The following is an 18,536-nucleotide window of genomic DNA, read 5'->3' as shown; positions in this document are numbered from 1 at the left end:
GATCAGTGGAAGAGGATCTGGGTGTAGAACTAGTTCTGCACTGCCAAATTTTATAGTTTCTCTGCCTTCATCTCTTCAGAAAAGGAGGACCTGAGTCCGAAGATTTTTACTGGATCTCGCAGTTAAGAGAGAACATAGATTTCTATGTTGAAAATGCAACCAAATTGAGAGTCTAATGGTATCCTCCAGGCATGTAGTAGTGTGTGATGCACAGGCTTATTTCAGCACAGAGACTTTGAAATGTACCTGCTGTCTTTACCCTGCAGACTGACCTTGAGTTGGATGCTGAGTAGGGGCTGGTGCAAGGTCCTTTGTTTGCAGTAGTGTCTCTTTGTCAGCTAGATGTGCACTTTGAGTAGTTTCTGTTTTTCCTTCAAGAAGTTAGGGTGGATCTAGGTGGAATCACCCATACTTTCTAACCCTGTCCTCTTACAATTCATGAGATAGATGCCGGGCTGTGTACGTCTCTGGTGAGCAGAGGTCACTTAGAGTGACTGCAGCTTCATGGTTAAGAAGGTAGGCTCTGGAGTGGGAGTTGTTTTGGTTCTATTCCAGTCCTATGATTCATTTGCTCTGTGACTTTGGGCAAGTTATTCAGCCTCTGTGCTCAAGCCTTTTCAAATGTAAAATGGGGAAATTGTTGACCCTACCTTGTAAGTGTAGAGCATTGGGGGCAAATGTCTGATACCTAGTAAAAGCCCCATAATAGACCACTGAACTTGCTTTGTTCCTGCATAATATGAGGCATGAAGCTATGTCCTGGATCTTATCACAGCCCGGTTGTGAGCACCTGAAAGGAGAATCAGAGAGGAAGGGGTGCAAGGAAAGATGGTGCTTCAACCATTCCTGGGAGACTGATGTTTATGCTCCCCTTACAGCTCTTTAGGGAATAAAATTACCTCAAGCTTTTGCTAACTTAATTCAGTGTCTGACAACTTCTCTTGCTCAGGTAGTCATTCCTTCTGTGTGGCTTAATTACCTGTTGTTGCAGTTTCAGTGTGGGGTGAAGGAAAGGATAGTGGGTCTGACTCTGAGATCAAGGGTCTGCCGAAAAACCGTTGAATTGGACTCAAACACTCATGCTCAGCAGATAGGTGCAGAACTTCCTTCCCTTGAGAACACCCAGTGAGGTGCCCCAGGGGCTCTCTGCGCACGTCTGCAGGGCCGCCAGGAGGGACCAGGGTTGGTGCTTAGCCAGGACCTAGTACGTGTGGCTCTGGACTCCCACTGGGACCTGAAAGTGAAAGTTGCTCAGCCATGTCCAACTCTGCAACCCCGTGGACTATACAGTCCACGGAATTCTCCAGACCAGAATACTGGAGTGGGCAGCCTTCCCCTTCTCCAGGGGATCTTCCCAACCCAGGGATCGAACCCAGGTCTCCTGCATTTCAGGTGTATTCTTTACCAGCTGAGCCACAAGGGAAGCCCAAGAATACTGGAGTGGGTAGCCTATCCCTTCTCCAGTGGATCTTCCAGACCCAGGAATCAAACCGGGGTCTCCTGCATTGCAGGCAGATTCTTTACCAACTGAGCTATGAGGGAAGCCCACTGTAACCTGAACAGCTTCATATTCCTGCTTTCTCTGTGTTTGCTTGAGAGATCACACCAGGAGAAAGGGTTATGCAGATAAAAGAAAAATTTGAAGACCTAGAGGCCAATGCATGTCCCCCCCAAACCCACCTGACATGACCAGTCATTTGGGAGCTGATGGTTGCTTCTTGTTAGCTCCTCTGAGCTGCCTGTGTGAAAGCAACAACATCGTGTATGTGTGTGTATGCATGTGTACACATGCTCTTTTACTCACGGTAATGGTGGGGGGGAGAGGGAGGATAAATGGGAATATTTACAGGGAGAGGAACTTTATAAATCCAGGACATAATTATTATGAGACTGGAAAAGGCCCCCTCTAATACATTCGAGGGAATCATCTTGACCCAGCTTTGTGTGGGTGGGTCCCTGGGAATTAATAGAGGGTTTTTATCTCTAGCCTATATGATGGGGCGGCAGTGATTGAAGCCCAAGGTTGAGAGCAGAACCATTTGGCACATCCCCACCAAATGAAATAGGTTCAGAGGGATATTGACCAAAATAAAGGGAGTGAATACAGATTGTGCACGGGAAGATTTATGCCCACTGAGTGCTGTGCAGTGACGGGCTTGCAAGAGCTTCCCTCCAAATCCTGCCCCGGGCGCATGTCAAGGCGAGAGAGTTCAGTCTCACCAAGCACTACATCCTCGTCTCTGACAGAAAACTGAGTGGTGTTCAGGTTTTTAAGTGATGGCCTCGGAGGATGGCCTTGGAGCACCAGAAGGTTCAGAAGGGAACTCCTCTGTCCATCTGACTCCAGGAGGTGGGTCTCAGTCCCTTCTCTTGAGTGACAGCAAGGATGAAAGCATCACTCAAGACTGCGGAGTGGGAGAAAGCTGTCTCCTAAGGCAGCAGTAACCCCCAAAGTCACGTTTGAATGATGAGATTTCTCTGCACACTTGGTTGTAAGTTTCTGATGGATGTAAACTTCTCTTTGGTTAGGTCACTGGTTTTCTCCTGCTTGGACACTTGGGAGACATTTAAGGTTGGACTGACATCTTTGATGCCGTGTGGTACACTCCATTAGATACTCTGCATAGTTACCTAACATTCCATTAGGTACATTAGATACTCCATATCCATTAGATACTCCATAGTTGCCTAACATTCCTTAAACCACCCTGCGAGGGTAAGTGGTACCTTCTCCACTATACAGATAAGGAATCTGAGGTTTCAGATTTATAGGACTTGTTGACCATTGGTGGAGCCAGAGTTAGAATCTGTACGTGATTGATTTTAAGATGTGAAAGAGGAAGAAACTAGTTGCCATTCCACTGCCAAAAATTGGACTGAAACCAGCTTTACATGCAGCAGATCTGCCTTAACAAACCTTCTCCCCTATTTCAGCAGCTGAAATCACACACATAGACACATACACACAATCACAAAGACTTCTTTCTTCTTCAAATTGTTTGCTAAGCCAGAAGCAACCGTGGATCACTTGAAATGATGGGTGATTACCCCAGTTGCATTTTTCTTTCACCTTGAACACCGATCACAGCAGACTTGTCCTCGTGCAGCTGAGTGAAGCTTGCTATAAGCACTTACTGCACCTCCGTGGATGAATGAATGAATGGGTGAGTGGCAGATGGTGACAACGGGAGGGGTGGAGCCTCTTGGTGGGAGGAGCTCACCTGTCTTCCCTGTCCGTCTGCTGTCCTTCCCAGGGTGGCATGATCGCACTGCTGCTGTCTATCTTGTGCCTGGTGATGATCCTATACACTCGCCGGCGCTGGTGCAAGCGCCGCCGGGTCCCCCAGCCCCAGAAGAGTGCCAGCGCCGAGGCGGCCAACGAGATTCACTACATTCCTTCCGTGCTCATCGGTGGGCATGGGCGGGAGAGTCTGCGCAACGCCCGTGTGCAGGGCCACAACTCCAGCGGCACCCTGAGCATCCGGGAGACGCCCATCCTGGACGGCTACGAGTACGACATCACCGACCTGCGCCACCACCTGCAGCGGGAGTGCATGAACGGGGGGGAGGACTTCGCCAGCCAGGTCACCCGCACCCTCGACTCCCTGCAGGGCTGCAACGAGAAGGCGGGAATGGACCTCACGCCAGGTGGGCGACTCCGTTCTCATCTCGTGGCTTTAGGGGGCGCTAGGGAACAGCTCTTCTCTACTTTCATGGCTGGTTGTCATACGTACATATTGAGACGTGCCAGGGCCCTTTCCCAAGTGGGCACGAGGACTAAGCTTTCTCCTGCGATGATGGGAGCTGTCTTCTAATATAGAAAATCAGAACAAGGATAAATTGGATCCCTCTCCGTTTCCACTTGGCACTGAAAACAGAGATACTTTGAAAAAATTTTTTTTAATTTATTTTTTAATCGAAAGAGAATTGCTTTAGCCTGTGTTGCGTTGCTTTCTTCCATGTAACAAGGCCAATCAGCCATAATTACACATTTATCGCCTCGCTCTTGAGCCTCCCGCCCCTGCCCCCATCCCATCGCTGGAGGTAGTCACAGAGCACCAGGCTCTCCCTGTGTTATGTAACAACTTCTCACCAGCTCTGTTTTTCACATGGTAGTGTACATATGTCAACGCTACTTTCTCCATTCATCCCACTCTCTCCTTCTCCCACCGTGTCCACAAGTTTGTTCTCTGTATCTGTGTCTCCTTTACTCCCCTGCAAATAGGTTCATCAGTACCATTTTTCTAGATTCCATATATATGCGTTAATATATGATGTTTGTTTCTCTCTTTCTGACTTACTTCACTCTGGGTTCTAGGTTCATTCATCTCACTAGAACTGACCCAGATTTGTTCTTTTTTATAACTGAATAATATTCCTTTGTGCCTATGTACCACATCGTCTTTATCCATTCATCTGTTGACGGACATCTAGATTAGGAAGCAGAGGTACTTTTATATCCAACAGAAGAGTGGGTTAAAGGCTTTTTCATATGTAATGAGCAATCCTCAGGGAAATAAGAGATAGCAAGAAAGATGTATATGACATTTTTGTATGTAGTATGTTTGCACGGGCAATTTAATTTTCCATTGACATGGAGGGGACAGAGGTAACTGTTCTTCTCTATGACTCCTGAGACTTTGGCCTGGGAAAATTGTTCTGCCTTGCCTATAACTTCTGTGGTCTTTGCAAGAGATGTACTTCTTCAAAGAAAATGAAGGAATGCAAGCAAACCGTTTGACCTTAGACACTTTGTATATCTATGAAACACTGAGTATAGAAGAGTCTTGGACCTAATGTGGCTGAACAAGACCAAGGTCGATAAAATGCAGAGAGGAAAAGACTGTACTTTTCATTTATAGCCTCTCTCTCATACTTCTATAAATAACAACTATCTGTAGATAAAATCCCAAGACAATGATCCTTCAAGGAGCTGCCCAATTATCTTTGAAGAAGACATTTTTTGAAATGAATCTTGCTTATGATGTATGGACTTTCATTGGGGCTTGAAAAGAGTGAAATTGCATCATGGAGGTTTCCATCCTGCGTATCTAGAGAAGATTCCCTAAGACTAGGAATGACTTAATAAGATTTAAAGTCAGAAATTCCTGGAGAGTAGGGGGACATATCTTTAATACCTCTTACTTTTCATAGCACCTACCATAGTGCTAAGCCCACCGAGTAGACATATGATTAGAGGCTCAGGGAACAAGCAGATAGCACGAATATGTGAGAGAGCCGGCTGTCAGACAATAGGGAACGGTGCGGACTGGGATGAGAGAGAGGGGGCAAGTTCTGTCTGAATGCGCTGAAATTCAAATTTTTGTCAAACCCTGTGCTGACCAAAGGAAAGAAATCTGCAGTCTCTCTGTCACCAAACGGCCACCCATGGTGACCCTGTCAATACAGAAGTGGTTGAATTGTATTTCCTTTCTTCACGCCTTCTCTTATACCTCTGTCATCCCCTAGAAATCAAAGAGAAGTATTTCAGTGTCTTCCAGTCTCTCACTTTAAAGCTTTCCCATTTCAATTTCTATGAAACCCCATCTACCTGGTTCATGCAGATTTCCTTGCTCTCACTTTCTTTCCACTTTTTCTCTTCAAGTTTCCACCTTGACCTTTCCTTATACAGGAAGCGACAATGCCAAGCTATCGCTGATGAACAAGTATAAAGATAACATCATCGCCACCAGCCCTGTGGACTCCAACCACCAGCAGGCCACTCTGCTCTCTCACACCTCGAGTAGCCAGAGAAAGAGGATCAACAACAAAGCAAGAGGTATCCATGTCTTATATGAGGGCTTAAAGGTGGCTCCCTTAATATCAAGGGAGGCAGGGCCATTAATATCCTTGACATGCTCTCAGGCATGGCTAGAGTGACTGTGTTTGGGCAGTATTTCTCTTTTTTTCTTTTGTAATATATATTTGGCTATGTCAGGTCCCAGTTGCAGCATGCAGGATCCTCACTGTTGGCACACAGACCTGGTCTCCCCGTGGTTTGTGGGGTCCCAGCTCCCTGACCAGAGACTGAACCCCCTCTCCCCAGACCTGCCAGGTGGATGCTTAACTACTGGACCACCAGGGAAGTCTCTGAGCAGTACTTCTGCGTGCCTAGAGCGCTACTTACCAAAAATGTAAATACATCCAATTCTTTTGATCAAGTAATTTCATTGGTGAGAATTTATGCTTAGTAAATAACTGGACAAGTGCACAAAGATGTGTGTAAAAAGACTTTTCATCACAACATTGTTTAAAAGAGCGAAAAATTGGAAATAGCTTAAGTGTCCATCAGTGGGGAATTGCTTAACTACCTGTACATCTGTCTCCCATCCAGTGACTTAAGATGATACTGTAGATCTATATCTGTTAATATGGAAAGTAGCCCACCATCTATTCAATGGGGCAAAACTGAGGTTATAAAATAGAAGGTACAGCAGAATACCATTTTTAAGGGGAACTTTTAAAAAACCTTTATCTGCTTCCATATGAGAAGAAAGACAGGGTGCATTCATCAAATGTTCACAGAGTCTTTCTCCAGTTTAGAGGACATCAAGGTTGTTCCTTTGGGGTCTCTTGTCTTTTTTCTCTCTTTTTCATGTTGAATATATATTAAAACCTAGAACCAGAAAAAATATAAATATTAAAACATATCAACATGTGCCCCTTAAGACATGATTCCAGTCTCTATCCACCAGAGTCATGACGTGTAATGAAGACAGTTTCCCTTTTCCCCTTGTCCACCTGCCATCCATGCCGTCCTTCTCTGGCAGGTGGCCCTCCTCGGTAGGAGGATGGGCTGGGTGGAGGAAGGGCCCCAGGGATGGCCGTCACATAAAGATCCGCTTCTCCAACGCATCTGTGTATCAGGAAGCTCTAGTCTCCGTGGCTCCTCCTCCGAGACTGTCAGTCACCCTGCTCTCGTTTTTCCCTTGAGCTTGCCCAGTGATTTGGTGTCATGAAGACAAAACTGAAGACATTTTCTTAGCTCTTGTCTTTTTACTACAGCTGGTTCCGCCTTCCTGAACCCTGAAGGGGATTCTAGCACGGAGGCAGAAAATGATCCCCAACTGACCTTTTACACTGACCCCTCACGGAGCCGAAGGCGCAGTAGAGGTAGGAAGGCTGGAGGGGTGAAGTGGGGAGGGAGGGGCGGTGGGGAGGGGAAGGCAAGGAGCTGCAGAGGTGCTGGGTCTAGGTGGGGGCTCTGGGGACTAAAGTCAGTTTCTGCAGGAAGATTGATGTTCCCTCCTAAGGAGGAAGGAAGAGCCTAGAGTGGAAGACTTCAGAGAATCATCTCTCCCAGATAATGGCACTCTCAAACAGGTTTCCAGGTTGTTTGAAAGGCTGTTTCTTGGTCAGAAGACTCTCAATTCCTTCTGGAAGCCTCAGGAGTCATATTTTACTGTTTAGACATAGGAAATAAAGTTGATAAAGTGTGTTATGTGAAAAATAGACAATATATGTACCCGTGCTTACCCAGCCATCCTGAGATTGAGTGAGACAGACAGGGCTTACAGGGTGGGATAGTTGAGGAACCACGTGGCCTGAAAAAAACCTGTGTAATGGTTTTTGGCCTTTAATCATCCACCCAGCAGAATCACAGGAGCCCCATAATCCAAGTCCCCTCACTTTTTCTGGCGGGACCCGGCTTGGTTCGTTCATTCTCAGCATCGATAGAGTTATTCACCATGCAGCCACAGTCCACGCCTCTCCACGCCGATGTTCAGTGGCTTCAGGCGTGGCTGTTGCAGCTGTGGCTGCCACTGCCTTTGACCTTTAGGTCTCACCATCATCATCGCTGAGGGAGGTCTGTGTTCAGGCACCAATCAGCTTCACCATGTACTTGCTGTGTGATATTGGATAAGAACAACAACTTCTCTGAGCCTCCGTTTCCATGTTAAATGGGTGAGCAATCCCTCATGCACAGGGCCAAGTTATATTAAAATGTGCTCTTATGGTGACTGACAAGGCATTATGAGATCTCTACTGTGTTGCTGTTAGAACTCTCCACAGTGGAACCTCGGGGTTTCTACAACATTTCATCTTAGGTAATTTTAGACAGGGGCCCCTTGAGATATATTGGAGGGTATTTGATATCACCTTGTGTTATAGTCAGTGACCTTTCCCCCAGACAATAATCAACCAATGCCCCCCAGTAAACACCTATCTTTTGGCTCTCTCCCACCTCCACTCAAGTTCCTGACATACTGAGAAATTCTTCCCAGAGACTGAAGGAAGCTCTGTGAATTCCTTAGTTCTGGTTTCTGCAGGCTCTGCGCCTCTCAGTACAGAAGTTCTTCCCACCACTTTCCTCTAGAGATAATGGGGCTCTGGGCCACCTAATCTCTGATGTCCCCATATTCCTAAGGTGAGAACATGGACCTTTGACCCTCATTACATATTTCTATACAGCAGAGAGTTGACCTAGGCCCATCGACACTAGGCCACCGCAAAGCAGGGTGGGTTTCTGCTTTAATAAAACCCTGCTTAGGAAAATCTATAGTAATGAGTTAGAATGAGTTTCTTTGCAGCATAAAACTATTCCTTTTAAAATACCAAGCTCTCCTAGTGAATCAACTGTTTGTTGCGATTAACTAGACTGTAAGCTTCTTATGGATGGGCATGTCTAATTTATTTTTCCAAAGTGCCTAGTGAGGGATTTTGCCTGTAATAGATGCTCGCCAGTGTTTGTTGAATTGAACTGGATACATCAATCAGGCCAGCAGGAAATTTTATAACCCACACGCCATGGGTCAGGCTTTGTGTTCGGTAGTAGAAATGTGAAAACATGGCACAGTGATAAGGCTTAATTTAATAATATAAATAAAGTAAAATGAGTACTCAGAAGAGAGAACAGTTAATTCTACCTGGCAGCAAAAGGAGACAAAAAAGGAGAAAATAACTAGCCTTGGTTTGTATACAATGTATAGAATTTCTTGAAAGAGAAAAATCTAGGGGAAGGGCATTTCAGTAGAGGAAAAGAGCACATACAAAGCCTTGGAAGCACAAAAGAACATGGCATTTTTGAGCAAGGAAAAGGAGTTCCGTATGGCAGCTGTAATCCAGGATTTGAATAAACAGGCACACCAAGAGATGAGGGATGTGGGTGGGTAACAGGCTAGCTGCCAGAGGACCATGCAAACCATTTACTGGGTTTGCACTTGGTTCTGTAGGTCAAATGCATCTAAACCTTGTAGCTCAGTTGGTAAAGAATCTGCCTACAATTCAGGAGACCTGGGTTCGATTTCTGGGTTGGGGAGATCCTCTGGAGAAGGAAATGGCAATCCACTCCAGTATTCTTGCCTGGAGAATACCATGGACAGAGGAGCCTGGTAGGCTACTGTCCATGGGGTGGTAAGAGTCGGACACGACTTAGCGACTAAACCGCCACCAGCACTGTAGGTCAAAGGGAACCCCTGGAAATTGTGAAGTCCAGTAGAGATGCTGGGTGATGGGTTGATGCTGCAGAAGGACCAGAGAGACAAGAGGCTGTGTAGCAAGTGGTTGCTGTCACAGGAGAGCAGTGGCAAGTGCCTGTGAACGGTGACAGCCCTGTGTGAGAAGGGCTGTAACAGCAGGGTGCAGAGGGGCTGGAGGGAGAGCAAGGAATGAGTGAGAAACTCTTCTTGAAGGTTTCAGGGAAGTGTTTACAGGGAGATATTGTTTGAGCTGAGACCTGAAGAATAGGCTGACAAGGTGACAAAATGGCATTCTGTGGAGGAGGAAATAATATGTGCAAAGTCACAGGGACATAAACTATAATTGTCTAGTCAGAGCGCAGTGAACGGTTTACTAGAATCAAGGTTCCAGGGCAAGCCTGTGGTTTGCTTCAGAGACAAGGCTGGAAGATCAGGAGAAAGTCCGTCGCCTCGACTGAAGGACTTGGGCCTGACACTTCAGTTGGAATCATGGGAGGTTTTTAAAGAGCCAAGTCCCTGGTCTACTCAGCTTCGTGAACCATCACTCCAGGGCAGCGTGGAGGCTAGATGAGAGTAGGGGAGGGTGGGGTGTTGACCAGGGAGACTGGGTGGAAGGCTATGACCACAGTCTGTGGGTGAGATGATGGGCACAGGTAGGGAGGCAGAGGGTGGAGTAAGAGAAATTTCAGACGCAGAATGAGAAAAAGATCTCATGACACTGGTGACAGGGAGGATGTGGCTTATGAGAGAAGGAAAAGTTAGACATGATGGGGTTTTTGAACTTGGAAACCAAGGAGATGGCAGTGCCATTCATTGGGCAGTGGATGCGGGCAGGACTGGAGGGAAGGCGGAGAGCCCAGTTCTGGGTATTGGATTTGAGTGCCTGAGGGCCATTCTGGTAGTGGGTCTATCTGCTGCTCGGGCCTGGTGTGGGCTGGAGGTAGAGTGTGTAAGTGTGGGAAACAGGCTTCATGTTGAAGGATACTCACATGAATAGAATATCTCCAGATAACAAGGGACAGGGGATCCAGAGGCCACCTGCAATTCTGGAATCTCTCCTTGCCAGCTATTACCAACACATCCGCTCAGGGAACCTGCTCCCATAAAAGATGTGTGCATCCATAGACCAAATCTTTCCCTGTGTTCCTGAGAACAGTGGTTCCAAAGACCTCACTGGGCCCAGCGAGTGAATAGTGAATTGTCTGGGGGTCGTAACCTCGCTGGACCTGTGTGCTGATTCTGGCTCCCCTCCTTGGTAGCTGCCCGACTCTGGGCTGGCCCTGTGGCGTCTCTGTGCAGGATTTCTATGGGCGCTGCCTCATTAGGCTGCGTCACTGTTAAATGATGTGACCCATGGAAGACCCTGGACCCTGGTGCCTGACACATAATCACACTGCCTGAGTGCTCACTGTCACTGTAAAGCTGATCCCTTTGAGCCTTATTTCCCTCATCTGTAAAGTGGGCAGTCTCTGTTCAGACTCATAGACATCGTCAGGAAGCAAATGTTTAACATCATGTATGTAAAAACACTGAGCACATTGCCGGCCAAAATAGATGCCTTTCATTGCTATCAGTAATAAAAACTTACACAGACCATAACTCCATAGGATCCACACATTTTATTGGCAGCTTGCCTTGCTCTCTTAAGTTCCCACATCTATGAAAGGTCCCTCTTATTAATGCCCAAACAGAAAACACACCCCCAAAACCTCCCTTCTGAGCCCTGTCCCTGCCTACCTGGACATGTTTCTTATCCCTCAGCTTTCTTATCTTATCTCTAAGCCTCCGTTTATAACCGAGCCCCAAGGACTGCAGGACTGGGGAGAGCCTTCAGGTGTGACAAGAGCCAGTTCCTTGCTTTCCTCCTTCCAGGCCCTAGGACGCCTGGTTAGGGGTGGGAGGTGGTTTGAGCTCCAGGAGTGGAGGAACTGGTTTGTGAGAGCACCCTCTGTGGAAAACCATGGAAAGTGCACGGACTTCCAGCGTTGGGTGAAAGCCTTGCCACCACCCTTGAGCAAGAGGTTAGAGCCCGCCAGCTAGCCGAGTCGAGGGTGACAGCGCCCTCCTTTATGAGTTCCCTTGTGACCCTGTCTCAGGAGGTGTGCACGGGAACTCACACACATCTGACCGTTGTTGACCCTGACAACCACCTGTGGCCCAGTCCCCTCTGACTCCAGGCGATGCCACGGCATTCCCTGAAGGCGAAGGGCACTGAGCTCGTGGACTTAGACACATCTCCCACCTGGGCTGTGTGTGCACGCCCCCTCCCCTGTTTGCCAGGTCGGGCAGCAAAAGGCCCTTCACTGCCAAGATGCTTGCCACCAAATGCTTTGCTTTCGTCTTGTTTTCAGTGGGCTCTCCCCGAAGTCCTGTGAACAAGACGACCTTGACATTGATCAGCATCACCAGCTGCGTGATCGGCCTCGTGTGCTCCTCGCACGTCAGCTGCCCGCTCGTGGTCAGAATCACCCTGCACGTCCCGGAGCACCTCATCGCTGATGGTAAGCCCACCTCTGAGGATTCCGTTCCTCCTCCCCCACCCAGAGAGGAAGGCTTCAGGGTGGGCACGGAAGGTTCAGACAAGCCAGGGTGCACTGTGACCTATTACTATTAGTGAGGAAAAAAAAAATGAACCCAGATAAGAAAGACATAGGACAAAATTAGATTGTCCACTGATGAAATCAGATTGTGGTGTTGTTCAGTCGCCCAGTTGTGTCTGACTCTTTGTGACCTCATGGACTGCAGCACGCCAGGCCTCCCTGTCCCTTACCATCTCCTGGAGTTTGCCCAAGTTCATGTCCATTTCTGATGGAATCATAAAACATGTTAAAAAAAAAAAAATGAGCAGATCACTCTCTCCTCTCTGTGCCCATTTCTGTTTGCTTTTCAATAAGCACCTGTCTCAGACAGTAAAGCATCTGCCTGCAATGCAGGAGACCTGGGTTCTATCCCTGGGTCAGGAAGATACACTGGAGAAGAAAATGACAGCTCACTCCAGTAATCTTACCTGAAAAATCCTATGGACAGAGGAACCTGGTAGGCTACAGTCCAAGGGATTGCAAAGAGACACAACTGAGCGACTTCACTTCACTTGGTGGATAAATGCAGAGCTTACTGGCTATAGGTACATAGCCACCAAGATTGTCTTAGCCTTTGAATGGGGAAAAGCTAAGTGAAATGGTCGAGTGTTGAAGTATCAGTCATGTTTCCAATTGGTATGCCTGGTGAGAAATTCCTAATTGCAGTAACTTACTATGAGCCTAGCAAGCTGAAGCAATAATTTACTTTCACCCAGGGGAACCCCAATATAATGAAGGAATAATATAGGTTTGGAGAGTCCCTGAATTAGTAAAGCCCAGAGCACCTAATTGACTTGTTAATGTCTGTTCTCTCAGTTGCTGTTAAGGCTGAAAACAGGTGGGGACGGTCCGGGGGGTTAGAGAGCCTGCTATTTCATGGCAACTGAAGACAGGCAGCAGGTCCCTGTTCCTTGGATGAGTGCCAGCGCCTGTGGCTGGGTCTGATGGAGCCATGCCACAGCCGTCACAGAGCTGCTCTGTCCCTCTATCCCTTGGGTCCACCCTAGTAGAGATGGGATGGGGCGAGTCAGCAAGGGATGATATGGCAGGAGGTCCAAGAGGTGGCCGAGCGTCTTGCTCTGTGACTCACTGTGGGCCAGGATTAGTAGAGGTAATGACCTTGGGTTGGGGCTAATCTGCAGAGCATCCCTTACTCTGTCTTCTGTGATGCATGTGTATGTGTGTTGAGGGGTGGGTGGTGGATGTTGTGTGCACACACAAGCACATCTCCTCTCTCTCCCCCTGCAGGGAGCCGCTTCATCTTGCTGGAGGGGAGCCAGTTGGATGCCAGTGACTGGCTGAACCCTGCCCAAGTGGTTCTCTTCTCTCAGCAGAACTCCAGTGGGCCCTGGGCCATGGACCTCTGTGCCCGGCGGCTCCTGGACCCCTGTGAACACCAATGCGACCCCGAAACTGGTAGGCGGGAGCATCGGGCAGCGGGTAACTGTCAGAGTTCATGCCTCTTGCAACCACCCCCTGAAAATCCAGGCCACCCCTCCTGATTGACCCATTATCATTGGGAGCCAAGGCTGTGAAGATTGGCAGCATGTGGGTGGGCCCCTGAGCATGTTGGCTTGAAATGTGGGTCATCTTCTGGGAGAAGCCTTGGAAGCATCCTGACTATAGTCACAAGCCCCACAGATATCTCAGGATGACCTCCACAGCCTGTTTCCCTCCAGTCAGGGGATATCAGCTATGGGGGCTGAAATCATTATGCATGTTTATTGCAGAAAATTTGGAAAATTTAGAAAAGCGTATAGAAGAAAATGATACTCATCTATAATTCTATCTCCTGGAGAAATCATTTAAAATTTTTAATGTCCTCCCTTCTGATCTTTTACAGTGACTGATTCTTAGAGGTTTGTAAACACACTAAGTCCTGTAGAGTTTTCTTGATTTTTTTTTCACACATTCTATCACGGGAATTTTCTAGAAACACTAAATAATCCTCAATAATGTAATTTCTAATGACCATTTGGTATTCCATTGTATGTCTGTATCATAGCTCATTTAAATAGTCCTGTATTATTTGACATTTAGGGTGCATTAAATTTTTAATTTTTACAAATACTACTAAAATGAATATCTTTCCACATAAATGTAGGGCACGTTTGAAGTCATGTTCTTCAGATAAATCTTAGAAGAGAGATTACTGGGCCAAAGGGTATAGGCATCTTTCAGGCTGTTATATTATCCAGTGGGGCTGGAACTGCTCTGAGAGAGGGTTTGAATTCAGACACAGTATACATTGGGGTGTTCACAGTGCTTCTTGAACTCCAAGATACCAGGAATATGGAACCTTCATCCCAGGTTGCTTTGCACTTTCATTGTAGAAGGAGTTCATCTATGGTATTCTTTATAAAGACCTAGTTCCAGTAGATTCAGTACCACAGATAGCTCCTTCTCAGAGGCATGGTTCAGTTCAGTTCAGTTCAGTTGCTTGTGTCCAGTGCTCTGCAACCCCATGGACAGGCCTCCCTGTCCATCACCAACTCCCGGAGCTTGCTCAAACTCATATCCGTTGAGTCTGTGATGCCATCCAACATTCTCATCCCTTGTCATCCCCTTTTCCTCCTTCCTTCAATCTTTCCCAGCATCAGGGTCTTTTCCGATGGGTCAGTTCTCATCAGGTGGCCAAAGTATTGGAGTTTCAGTTTCAGCATCAGTCCCGTCATGAATATTCAGGATTGATTTCCTTTATGATTGACTGGTTTGATCTCTGAGCAGTCCAAGGGACTTTCAAGAGTCTTCTCCAACACCACAGTTCAAAAGCATCAATTCTTCACCATTGAACTTTCTTTATGGTCCCGCTCTCACATCCATATATGACTATTGGAAACACCATAACTTTCACTAGATGGACCTTCATTGGCAAAGTAATGTCTCTGCTTTTTAATATGCTGTCTAAGTTGGTCATAGCTTTTCTTTCAGGTAGCAAGCATCGTTTAATTGAATGGCTACAGTCACCATCTGGAGTGATTTTGGAGCCCAAGAAAATAGTCTGTCACTGTTTGCATTGTTTCCCCGTCTCTTTGCCATGAAAGGATGGGACCGGATGCCATGATCTTCAATTTTTGAATGTTGAGTTTTAATCCAGCCTCTTCACTCTCCTCTTTCACTTTCATCACAAGGCTCTTTAGCCCCTCTTCACTTTCTGCCTTAAGAGTGGTATCATCTGCATATCTGAGGTTATTGATATTTCTCCCAGCAATCTTGATTCCAGCTAGTGCTTCACCCAGCCTGGCATTTTGCATGATGTACTCTACATAGAAGTTAAATAAGCAGAGTGACAATATGCAACCTTTATATACTCCTTTCTCAGTTTGGAACCAGTCTGTTGTTTCATGTCTGGGTCTAACTGTTAACTTCTTGACCTGCATACAGATTTTTTAGGAGGCAGGTAAAGTGGTCTTGTATTCCCATCTCTTTAAGAATTTTCCAGTTTGTTATGATCCACACAGTCAAAGGCTTCAGCGTAGTCAATGACGCAGAAGTAGATGTTTTTCTGGAATTCCCTTTCTTTTCCAATGCATGTTGGCAATTTGATCTCTGGTTCCTCTTCCTTTTCTAAATCCAGTTTGAACATCTGGAAGTTCTTAGTTTGCATACTGTTGAAGCCTTGCTTGGAGAATTTTGAGCATTAATTTACTAGCATGTGAGATGAGTACAATTGTGTGGTAGTTTGAACATTCTTTGGCATTGCCTTTCTTTGGGATTGGAATGAAAACTGACCTTTTCTAATCTTGTGGCCACTGCTGAGTTTTCCAAATTTGCTGACATATTGAGTGCAGCACTTTCACAGCATCATCTTTCAGGATTTGAAATAGCTCAACTGGAATTCCATCACCTCCACTAGCTTTGTTCATAGTGATGCTTCCTAAGGCCCACTTAATTTTGCACTCCAGGATGTCTGGTTCTAGGTGAGTGATCACACCATCATGGTTATTCAGGTCATTAAGATATTTTTTGTATAGTTTTTCTGTGTATTCTTGTTATTTCTTCTTAATATCTTCTGCTTATATTAGGTCCATACTGTTTCTGCACTTTACTGAGCCCATTTTTGCGTGAAATGTTCCCTTGGTATCTCTAATTCTCTTGAATAGATCTCTAGTCTTTCCCATTCTATTGTTTTCCTCTATTTCTTTGCATTGATCAGTTAGGAAGGCTTTCTTATCTCTCCTTGCTATACTTTGGAACTCTGCATTCAGATGGGTATATCTTTCCTTTTCTCCTTACCAGAGGCATGGTAACATGCCTTAGAACCAGGGAAGGGGATGTACTGACATCTAAGACCCCCAAGTGAAACGCTGTTGGAGTCTAGGGCCAGCTCCTCCAGTTCTCTGTACCTCATGCACAACCCCCTCTTCTTCCTCCTCCTATACACACGCGCACACACACACACACACACACACATACACACACACATGTAAACACACACATACAGATGCATCTCAGTCAGGTGCCACTCTGTAAGGATATCAGTAGAAGTTGCTTCCAAGAGACCTAGCTCTTACTTCTGTTATAATCCATTGCTGCAGCTCTCTGGGGGAATAACAGGTAACTGCAGCATCAAAAGTTCACCTTTTTAGGTCTAAAAGTTGTTGTTATGTGGGCCCATCGCAGAGATTCTAGGCCCCCATATGGAGGAGAAAGCACAGCATTTTAAACATCTGATGTCTAAGACTGTGCTTACATGCTGCTCCTCCCACGCTGTCAGGCAAACACCAAACCAGACAGATGGGTTGTGCACCATGCCCAAAAGCCAGCGTGCTCAGGAGAGAAAAGCGGGCTTATCTCAGTGGTGGGGCTTCTCCAGGCGACTGAGTAGTCTCTGGCCCCCTCTGACCTGCATGAGGAGACCCTGGCCCATCTCACTTGTTAAAGTCATTTCTGAGAGAATTGTAGCCTCCAAAGGGTCTTGGAAGCTTCACCTGAGGTTTTAAAGAACAGGAAGCTCTTTGAATAACACGTGGAAAGAGGGATTGATGTTTTAAACTTGGTCGGTCTTAGAGATAAACCCCTCCTTACTTTAGGTCAGTGCTCAAATTCCCTAAGAAGTACATGTCTTGCCCGAAGTCCCAAGGCTACCGCAGGCAGAGCTGGTGTTCTATCCACCATGAAATCAGAACAGAAGTGGGGTCGTAAAGGTCAAAGCCAACACACTTGTCGCTGTAACACTATTCACCAGTCACCATTGCTGGACATCCCTGTTCCCCAAGTCGGAAGCTGAAGAAGCTACTTGCCCACAGTGAAACTCCCTTCACCTCTTCAGCCCCTCCTGATGTCTCATTGCTAATCCTCACTGCAGATGCCTTTGGGAAACCCCTCCCCTGACAGTGGCTTCCCAGTATTTGTGGCAATTAATGAAATTCCAACTGGAAAGCAAGGGATGGAGGTTAAAACAAGAACCCCCAACAGAACTAAGGTGCAATATCTTCATTCAGGGTAGCCGCTGGGAAATGATGGCTGCAGAGACTTCCATTTCCATCAATGCTGGGGTTGGAAACCCTCCCCCTTCCTGCCCTGCTTCTGTCTGCGCAGGGGATGATGTGGTCATCCCACACACTCATCAGCAAGAAACTTTATCGCCTCCCACACTCCATCCTAGAGCCTTTCTCCAAGGAGCTGAGTGTGGGAATTGGCGGCAAGTCAAGCCCACGTTATTTTTGCAGTCCTCCAGCTAACTCACTTGGAAATGCCATAGTGTTGGGACATGTGCTTTCCCAGCCGTGCTGAGGGCTCTGCCCATATGGATGGGTAGAACTGTGCAAGTACACGTGTATACTTTTTCACACACACAAACACACACGCAAGCACTGGTGCTCAGTCGCTGCAAAGGAGCACCCCGCCGCCCCCGCCCCAGTGCCTGAAGCTCTCCTTTGGCATCCTTCCAACACGTTCCAAACGTAAGTGTGTGTTTACTCATCACCTGCACAGAGCTTTGGAGCACCAGGTGTGGTGGGTGTTGTGGACTGTTGTTTAGTCACTCAGTTGTGTCCAACTCTTTGTGACCCCACGGACCGCAGCACACCAGGCCTCCCTGTCCTTCACTATCTCCTGGAGTTTGCTCAAACTCATGTCCATTGAGTCGGTGATGCCATCTCACCATCTCATCCTCTGTTGTCCCCTTCTCCTCCTGCCCTCAGTCTTTCTCAGCATCAGGGTCTTTTCCAATGAGTCAGCTCTTTGAATCAGGTGGACCAAGTATTAGAGCCTCAGCTTCAACATCAGTCTTTCCAATGAATATTCAGGGTTGATTTCCCTCAGGATTGACTGGTTTGATCTCCCTGTTGTCCACAGGACTCTCAAGAAAGAGTCTTCTGCAGCACCATGATTTGAAAGCATCAGTTCTTCGGTGCTCAGGTGGTGTAATGGGCCCCCAAGTATGTTCACTTCCTAATCTGAAGAACCTGTTAAAATGTTATGTTACCTGGCAAAGATGAATTCAAGTTGCAGATGAAATTAAGGTTGCGGGACATCTGATCTTAAAATAAGGGGAGTATCCTGAATTAATCAAGTAGGCCCAATGAAATCACAA

General features: G+C 46.7%; 1 protein-coding gene across 2 annotated transcripts in view; it reads left to right on the top strand.

Annotated features, from left to right (window-relative positions):
* ASTN1 (astrotactin 1) overlaps positions 1–18,536 on the top strand; it is a 343,197-nt gene that overhangs the window by 153,997 nt on the left and 170,664 nt on the right. The window contains exons 3-7 of one of the 2 annotated variants that reach the window (XM_043924291.1): positions 3,255–3,648; positions 5,633–5,779; positions 7,006–7,113; positions 11,771–11,920; positions 13,247–13,414. In XM_043924291.1, the coding sequence (XP_043780226.1) occupies positions 3,255–3,648; positions 5,633–5,779; positions 7,006–7,113; positions 11,771–11,920; positions 13,247–13,414 (967 nt within the window). Of the gene's footprint in view, positions 1–3,254; positions 3,649–5,632; positions 5,780–7,005; positions 7,114–11,770; positions 11,921–13,246; positions 13,439–18,536 lie in introns of both variants that reach the window. The other variant, XM_043924289.1, reaches the window with a different exon arrangement.

This window comes from Cervus elaphus, chromosome 14 (genome assembly GCF_910594005.1).
Source record: "Cervus elaphus chromosome 14, mCerEla1.1, whole genome shotgun sequence".
Classification (NCBI taxonomy): Eukaryota; Metazoa; Chordata; class Mammalia; order Artiodactyla; family Cervidae; genus Cervus; species Cervus elaphus.
Note: the sequence above shows the minus strand (reverse complement) of the source record. Positions and strands in the feature narration are given on the sequence as shown.